The sequence below is a fragment of the Otolemur garnettii genome, unplaced genomic scaffold, assembly GCF_000181295.1.
Source record: "Otolemur garnettii isolate 467f Iridium unplaced genomic scaffold, OtoGar3 scaffold00083, whole genome shotgun sequence".
NCBI classification, from domain to species: domain Eukaryota; kingdom Metazoa; phylum Chordata; class Mammalia; order Primates; family Galagidae; genus Otolemur; species Otolemur garnettii.
Window position 1 is genome coordinate 4188307 of NW_003852478.1, and position 9335 is coordinate 4197641.

The 9335-nt window shown below is 42.3% G+C and overlaps 1 protein-coding gene, 1 long non-coding RNA gene and 1 other non-coding gene across 5 annotated transcripts in view; 1 reads left to right on the forward strand and 2 right to left on the reverse strand.

The window, feature by feature from the left end:
* Window positions 1-3256, reverse strand: part of LOC111726850 — a 4229-nt gene extending 973 nt beyond the window's left edge. For both annotated transcript variants that reach the window (XR_002774535.1, XR_002774534.1), the window contains exon 1: window positions 17-3256. This is a non-coding gene — a long non-coding RNA (uncharacterized LOC111726850). The remainder of the gene's footprint in view (window positions 1-16) is intronic.
* The window catches only part of CORIN (corin, serine peptidase), a 257752-nt gene that overhangs the window by 60186 nt on the left and 188231 nt on the right, over window positions 1-9335 (reverse strand). For both annotated transcript variants that reach the window (XM_012808096.2, XM_012808095.2), the window contains exon 11: window positions 3263-3494. In XM_012808096.2, the coding sequence (XP_012663550.1) occupies window positions 3263-3494 (232 nt within the window). The remainder of the gene's footprint in view (window positions 1-3262; window positions 3495-9335) is intronic.
* LOC111726855 lies at window positions 7532-7672 on the forward strand. Its single transcript, XR_002774536.1, has one exon. It is a non-coding gene; the product is annotated as a U4 spliceosomal RNA (small nuclear RNA).

A 9335-nucleotide genomic window follows, 5' to 3' on the forward strand; every position in this document is an offset into this window, starting at 1 on the left:
TGTGTGTGTATACAACCTGCGTGTCCAGAGCGTACGGCTACGAGGATCTGTGTGTGTATACAACCTGCGTGTCCAGAGCGTACGGCTACGAGGATTTGTGTGTGTACACAACCTGCGTGTCCAGAGCGTATGGCTACGGGGATTTGTGTGTGCATACAACCTGCGTGTCCAGAGCGTACGGCTACGGGGATTTGTGTGTGCATACAACCTGCGTGTCCAGAGCATATGGCTACGAGGATCTGTGTGTGTATACAACCTGCGTGTCCAGAGCATATGGCTATGAGGATCTGTGTGTGTATACAACCTACGTGTCCAGAGCATGTATGGCTATGAGGATTTGTGTGTGTATACAACCTGCGTGTCCAGAGCGGATGGCTACAAATACATGGAGAAGCACATAAGTAACGTAAGGATTTAGGAAGCCAAAATGAGTAATATCTCCGCAAAGAGAGTGCATCCTGGCAACACACTTTCACCAAAAGGAACTTTACTGCAGAAACCGAGGTAGAGATGCTTCTAGGACACAGATCCTTTCTTCATTATACCTTTCTAATCCTTTCTTCTGCCTTTCAGAAGAAAGGAGACACATTTTCCAACCTTTCATTCCAAGCAGGGACGCCCTCATGGAGCCGATGTCACCCTCGTCCTCACGGGTCTCTCCCTCTGGTCATCTCGTGTGCCACGCTGCTTACCTCCGGCACGGCCCCTCCTACTCCAGCTTTTCAACAAAGTTGAAAAGGGACTTCTCACAGATCTATCTATGCTGAGCTCAAGTGGGCTAACACGAAGTTTGCTGTTTTACAGAAAAGATATACTAAGCAGGGTGCTAGGAGTTTATGTGCCAACTCATTTATGGCCAGAAGAGTTTGCAATTCAGGCGTCAGTACACCTCTCGGAAGATCTCTCTACTGCCTATGGAAGAAAGACATGGTTTGCCCCAGTAGACCTGGTATTACTAAGGGATTAGTTACACAATTAAAAGAAAAAAGAAGTGGATACAGCTGCAGTTTGTTCTTAGGCCAAGTTCATGTTTCCTTCTAAATACATTCATATATCTCAACTCTCAAATTTCAGTTCTCATTTTTAAGATCCAATGGAACAGGAAGGTCAGCTCCGTTCTGACCGGGAACTGGCAGAGAAAGATTAGCCATCAGAAATGCGGCTTAGGTTTATGGACAAAGCAAAGTGTGACTCAGTGCTAGTTTAGCCTGGGAACTTGGAGCAAAGATAAAGCCAGGGCATTCTCATATCAGGTTCAAAAAACTGGAAGTTGAGCAGTGTTTGTTAACTGTTGGCCAACTCGTCTTGTTGCAGGTTTATAACTCACTCGTGGCTGCTATTTCAAATTACCCAGATGACACCTTATTTATTGGAAGACCATATAAGGCCCGACTCTATCACTTCCTATTTTTACTGTAAAATGGAAATAATTACAATATCCATCAGCATAGCTCCAGTGAGCAGTGTTCTTACCATTTGTGCAGTGTCTGCCCCTAGAAGCAGCCCTGCCCACATGCCCGGAGCTCAAAAGCTGCTTCTTTGAGCTCCACAGCATCACAGTCCTCAGGTATTTCTCACATCATGGGGCGTTAGGTTTTTCAGACACAAAATTAAATGTTAAGATTAATAAACAGACTTTGCTAAAGCCACTATCTATTGCTTTATGAACTTATTAGCTCATCATTCCTGCATAAAAGAAACCAATTTCTTACAAACAAACACCAAAATATAAAATTCACAGCGATAGCCGCTGAAAATGAAAGGCGTGTGGGCAAACCTAAGAAAAAGAACTGAAGTGTCTAAAACCAGTTCACCGACATGTTGACTGAATAATATTTTAGGAGCATTCTAACCTTAGGCATTTTAATATGAAACTTAAACCCTGAAATTATAAATTATATCTGGATATAAATTTACATTTATAATAGAAATGGCTGCATCAGGGAAATTTTAATTACATATTACATAGAAAACAATCAAATACAGAAATTTCAGTACCATTAAAAGATATTTGCTATCATTGACCTTGCTCAGCAAAAGTGGAATAAGATTTGGAAATAATTTTTTAATATAAGTGGGTAGAGGCTTTATTAAGATATATTAAAAATTATTTAACAGAAATTTCCAGAATCGTTTTTGCACAAGTAATATTAAGTTTTATTTGTATGATGCCATCGCCTCACCAGGGCATTTTGAAATCTTATTGTGTTCTGTCCTGACTCTATAGAAGCCCTTACTCTGTCATCCACCGGCTATTCAGCATAAAATTTATTGTTCTCTTTTCTGTCCATGATATTGACATTATGGGTTTTTATTAAAGCTCTCAGTGACTCCTGATCCCAACATATGGTTTCTATAGTTACCACTCACCTTTAGACCAGCGTATCTGTGCACTCACCCCTGGAGGGAAACAGCACTGCAGACAGTACAAAGCTTCTGTGACTGTCACCTCTGACCATATTCTTAACACACGGCCAAGGAAGGACAGAACTGCCACCAAGCCACTGCGTTCCTGTGCTATCATCACAGCGAGTATCTGTGCAGGGCTGACAATTAACTGGACGTGCTTTCACATTGATATACATCCGCTGAATCTCACAACGACCCAACCCAACAACCTTTATCATCCTTATTTTATAAGTAAAGGATTAGAGGCTGAGAGAGACTCTGGAATTTGTGTACCAGCAAAGGTACCCAGCAGTTAAGAGCTAGGACATGAACTTGAACATGGACTACAGAACAATTCTCTTGATTCTAGGGATATCCCTCATATCCAAATCTCCAGCCACACTCTTGAAATACTGTGCCTTACTTCATTCAAACAGGCAGAGAAATGTCAAAAATGCCCATTCCCATCCAACCTGGGAGAATGGGGTTATGTCCCCCTGTTGAGAACTCTGCCTTGTGGATGTGATCAGAATGCAGCATTTTAAACACATCGACAAAAGAGACAGATACACCCCTTCTTCTGCCACTCATATTTTTCAAAAATGCTTCTTGATCCACCAAAATGAAATGTATATGGTTTATGTCATTAAAACACACAAACTACCATCAAAAGCAGTTCACATCCCCCTTGTCTGATTCTCCGGTAATGAATTCTGACTCAAATGTTAATTTTACAACTTCTTTACCTTTCATCAGTTATTAACCACAGAGTTCCTTGGCCAAACTTACTTTGTCTAAACCCAACTACATCTTCTTTCCTTGTGTTCCCTCGGAGGCAAAATAAGGAAGCTTGGTGGAGACCCCATCATATTACCTGCAAGGGGGGATACGTTGGCCTGTGTTCACATCACACTTTGGTACCAAAATGGTGCAAGCAAAGAACATGAGGTATTTGTAACAGTTGGTTTGAACAAGGGCGGGGAAAAGAGAAGACTCCCAGCTGATGGAGGCTTCCTTCTGAGTCCTGTGTCCGAGGTGATTCGGGTAACTCGTATAGTTGTAGGGCAGATTCATGCAGAGCTCCAGTGTAATGGGTTCGCACCGACCTGATAAAAAACACACATACAGACATGTATTTTTAAAGATTTCACATGTCAAGACAACTTGCTTAAACTTTATAAACTTGAAGTTTACTTTACTCTCTTTAGAGTAGCTAAGACTAGTATACAACATTTTTTTTTGTGGATATCAAAAAATAAGTATTTTGTAAGGGGAGCCATAGCAAACTGTACACGCAGGTGCCCACACAAGACCCAACACTGTGCTTTAGAAAGTCCTTTCCTGTCTCTCTCCTGGCTCAACTTATCTTTAAATGACTCTTTCATCATTCCTTTCATTTGCTGCAATTCATCTTCTTTTTCTGATTTATTTAATACATCTAAAATAGTCTAGCCCCATCATCTTCATAGCCATTAAAAGGTATGAGTTTTGGCAGGGTGCGGCGGCTCCCCTACCTGTAATCCTTGGACTCTGGGAGGCCAAGTCGGGTAGATTGCTTGAGCTCATGAGTTTGAGACCGGCCTGAGTGAGTCTCTATTAAAACTAGAAAAACGAGCCAGGTGTCAAGGCAGGTGCCTGTACTCCCAGCTACTTGGGAGGCTGAGACAAGAGTATCACTTGAGCCCAAGAGCCTGAGTTTGTTGTGAGCTATGATGATGTCACGGCGCTCTACCCAGGTTGACAGAGCGAGACTCTGTCTCAAAAATAAACAAACAAAAATAATAAATAAAAAAATATGAGTTTCATTAAATAGGTAATTAGATAACTTCTGACTATGTTTTATTGTTGATCAACAGATTTAAATACAAAGCTACAAGATTTCAAGGCAAGAAGATGCTGAAATGTATTGGATATTTCTTGCCTATGAGATAAAATCCAAACCCCTTAGCCTGGAATTCAAGGCTGTTTCTCACTTCAAACACAGCCTAGTTCTCCAAGCTCACTACCTGTAACTACCCCATCGACAGTATCTCTACTGCGATGAATTCGATCACCTTGTGATACCAGGTATTCTAAGAATTGCCTGTCTTCATCTTACCTCCTCCTTTTCTTAACACGAGTGTAATAAATTTTGTCAAATGTGGTCACAAGCTTAGCTGCCAGGCGCAGACAGCACGTACTGCCTTGAATGATTCCTTCCCACCCTTCCTGCCAAGTGAACTTCTCCTGGGCCTGGAAGACTCAGCACAAATACCTCTTCTGGAAAAGGATTCTGGCCAGCTGCTCTTCCCATTACTACTCCCAGAATGAGTCTCTTCCTGCGGCTATGACCCCTTAGGCACAGTCCTGTCCTAGGCTGGTTGCATCCTGCTGTATTCTTTGTTCATTATACTTAACCTGCCTCCCTCACACAGTTCTGAGACTTTGGGAAATTGAGACTTTAATCTCGATCTCAAAGTCTGCACCCCACATGATGCCAGAAGGAAGTGAGGACAAAACGGAGAAAAATATATCTGGAACTATGTACCCCAGGCACTCCAAGCACAAAATAAGGAAAAATACAGTCCCTGCCATTGAGGAACTCTGCAGTCCCCATAGGTACAAAGACTCGTGTGCTGGTGGCCGTATCAGAATGTGAACAGGTTAGGATGGAGTTTGTCGTGGACTGAACATTTGTGGTCCCCTCCCCCAGTGCATATGTTGAAACCCCAGTCTCTACGACGATGGTATTTTGAGGTTAGGTCTTTGGGAGGTAATTAGGTCTCCTTGAGGTCTAGATGAGGGTGGAACCAGGTGACGGAATTAGTGTCCTTCTATGAGGAAGAAACTAAAGCTCTTGCTGTCAGGCCAGGGTACAGCTAGAGGGCGCTGTCTGCAAACCAGGAAGCAGGAGGGCACCAGACCCCAGGCCTTGTGCATTTACCGACACCTTGATGGTGGATCCAGCCTTCAGCACTGTGAGAAATAAATGTGTGTTGTTAAACCATCCAGTCTATGGATGGTGTTTCCTTGTTGCAGCCTAAACCTGCTAAGACAGCAGAGGTGAATAAACTGCTAGGAGCCTGAAGGGACAACATGGAGTAAGAGAGACTCAGGAAGCCTTCAGAGAACAAAGGGGGTCTGGGCAGGTTTGGGGGTGGAGAGCCTCCCTGGTCTCTCTCTGTCTGTAGTAGATGTGCCACATTCCCTGGGCTGACAGAGGTCATCCTGCAAGCATTTCAGTAAAATTAGCCAGACAGACCCAAGACCTCATGCATTATTAAGAGTGATTATTCATGGGCCATGCCTGTGGCTCAAAGGAGTAGGACACTGGCCCCATATGCCGGAGGTGGTAGGTTCAAACTCAGCCCTGGCCAAAAACTGTAAAAAAAAAAAAAAAAGAGTGATTATTCAACTTAAAATTCATTATTTGGCTAAGAAGTGGTATCCATGTACAAAGATAGCCATAAGGACTTGCGCAACACATTAAAACAGCTCCAGGACTATTTAATAATTTAAGACTCTGAGGGCTTCACAGATACTTATATGCCTGACAGTGGCCAGATAAAAATCATTATGGACAAAATGTAATATGATTCTCAGTTTCCCCAGAAAGACACAATGTTGTAAAGTTGGTATAATATTGAGGATGAGTCAGGGTACAAAGAAGAGTGGATTGGTTCAGTTTATTATTTCCTTGATCTGCGAGAGGAGTATTATGGACTAAATGTGTTCCCCCAAAATTCCTATGTAGAGGTCCTAACCCCCAATGTGGTAGTATTAGGAAGTAGGACCTTTGGGAGGTATTTAGGTCATGAAAGGGCAGCCTGCTCCAATGGGATTAGTGCCCTTATCAAAGGGAGCCCAGAGATCTCTCCTGCTGTCTTTCCACCAGGTGAGAACACAGCCATCTGCAACCCACAAGAGGGTCCTCAGCAGAAGCTAAGCATGCTGCCACCTGCTGCCACCTGCTGCCACCCTCATCTTGGACTTTCAGCCTCCAGAACTGGGAGAAAAATGTCTGTGGTTATAAACCATCAAGTCCTAATAGTTTTGGACTATACGATTCAAAAAATGCAGGTTTCTCAAAACAATAAGAACAATACAAAAATGCATCATTTCCCTGCTCCCCTTTCTTTTGCCCTCCCTCAAAGCCAAAGCCAGCTTTGAATTCTTCCGCATCTTTCTCTTGCTCAAATTTAGACATGCAAGCATTCACACACTTAGACAGAGGTCTGCAATCGCTTTTTTTCCAGAGTGGAATCACAGTATTCCTGTGACTCTTGAACTTGCCTTTGTTACTTAATTATCATGACCATCTCACAAGTCAGTGGATGCAGTTCTAACTCTATGCTTGTTTCCTTAACTTCTTTAATATGTTTATAACTTTAAAGAAATGGAATCACTTACACAGATCTTTGACGCAGTCTTCCCCCCCCTCCCCCGTACATGCCATTCCTTTCTCGTTCTTCCCTTATCACCTCATCAAGGTTTAACTTTTTATTGGTGTATTCCATTTATATGATTAATAGAACATATCCCATGAATCATTTTTTCTCTTTTAATATAAGGAGAATGTATCACTTTTGATTTGGGATAAGATATAACTTGTGTTTCAGAACCAAGGAAAATGAAAAGATTAAGTAATAATCATATATTACTCTGGAGATCTTTATTAAATGCAGTGAGGTTGACTGGAACTTGTGTTTTATTCCTTAATAAGACATTCTTCACAGACTGCTAAGCAAAATAAACTTTCAATATATCTGTCATCCCCAAATCCAATGATTTATGATATCAATAAAGTTTTTTTATCTTAAGCATTAAGCTCACTCATGAGCCTGATTTACAATAACCACTAGAGGGCAGTCGCATCACAAATATGGAAAGATTTTCACTGTCACTGAAGGATGTTTCCAATACAAGGTTGATACAGCGCTCAGCGCAAAAATGTCCTGAACACAGATGAGGTTGAATAAATATCCGTCAAAAAATATATTGATAGAATAACAGTGATATCCCACCTTTCAGAGTCTGAAACAAGATTTGTTCAACTCAAATCCTGAAGTCACTGGAAATCATGTATTAAACAATGGTCATTCTCATGAAAAATATAACTTGTATACCTCCAGTAGCACATATAATATTCAAAGATTTGCCTTTAAGCTTTGCACAGTGGCAGTATCGTAGCCAATGAGGTTTATCTGAGGCGCGATTATTGCTAATTGAAAACTTTTCCCAATACCCCGCCGTGACGACCTACAAGACAGTCAGCACTGGCAATTTCTGATGATCGCCACAGAGACTGAATAAAAAAGGAAAAGAGTCGCCTTTAACTTGAACTTTAAACGTCCCTGAAACATTATTATTATTAATGATGTGATGAGTTAGTATAAGGTGAACACCCTGTAACTACCACTTAGGTAGAAACTTTGCCAGACACCCCAAAAACCCCACCACATGCCCTGTGTCATCTCGACCTTCTCCTTTGCCCCCAGAGTAACTGAGTGTTCTAATTGGGACATCTTGCTCTTCCTTATAGCTTTACAAGTGTGCAGCACACTTATAAAGTTACTGCGGGGTAAACTTCCACATTTCTCTGAGACTTGTCTTGATTTTAGTCCCTTATAATCTCTTATAAGCTCCCCCTCCCTCAATCCCTTTGTTTTTCTTTATGATTAAACTACTGAAGAACCTAGGAATTTGATCTGTAGAGTGTACCTGAGTTTGGATCTTGCTGATTGCACACGACTGGCGAGGTTAAACGTGTTCCCCGTCCTCTCTAGTTCCTGACACTTAGCAGGTGGATTCAGAGGCCTGATTAGGCGTCATCCCTTTGGCAGGAGCACCGGGGCTGTGGTGTTCTTTCATCAGAAGCCACATCTTACCTGATTTCCCTCTTTTTGTGACATCAGCAGCTATAGACACGCCATACTTTGATTCATTAATTCACTGTGCTATCGAATGGTATATCCTAATACAATCATTTATTTTTTCACTTAGTAGTTGAAAATGCTTTTATAAAGATCTGATCATTGCCCTCCTCTACTATTTGCTGGCAGGGACAAAAGTCTTTAATTGTTATGGTGTTTGTCGACCCCTTAGACTATATGCTGCTTCCAACTAGAGCTTACAAAGAGAGAGCAGGAACTTGAAGCAGTGGAAAATCATTCAAAGAGAACCTGTTTATTTCCTTCCTTGGTGTTGGGTAAGTGCCTCCTAAGGTGGAGGGAAAAAGTGCATAAGTAGCAGCATAGAAATAAAGGTCGACAGAAGGCTGTTGAGAGACTTTGGAGAGGGCCTGGGCCATGACAGTCGTATGTGGCTTTACCTGGCCGTGGCCAACATGGGCACTGGGCGGCGGGGCAGACGTGCCCAGGAGGTGCTCTTGCCGCCAGTTCCCCAGCTGTCTGGATTGCTCACTGCAAGGAGGAGGTGAGGGATCGACCGAGGGGAATGGCCTTCCTTCTCCTATTCCTGAGACAGGGATTCACATCTCTACTTTGCATCCCAGTAAGGAACAAAGATGTTACAGATACTGGTACGTCCTGTTGTGGTAACAGAGACCACTAAACATGGTTCCTTGGGGAAAATGTGTATTATTAGAGATGTGGTTTTTTAGGCTTTTAAAAAAATAATAATTGTAAATACTTGTGGGAATCTAAAATAAGCCACGGACCTTCTCCACCGAAAATCGCACATAGGAATATAGAAACTTTGCACATTTGATTTCGCAGGTGTCTCACGCACAAACCTCTGCAGCCGAGTCATAAAGAGGCCATGAGTAAAGCAATTCCCAACCTTGGTCACTCGCTGCAGTCACATGGGGCATTTAAAAACACTGGTGACTGGGTCCCACCCAGTGTATCTTCAAGTACCATTAAAAAGTCACAGAATATTTTATGGCATGGCAAGAACCAACATCTTCAAGGACTAGAAAGCCAGGAACTCCAGTGGGAGGCTGGCTG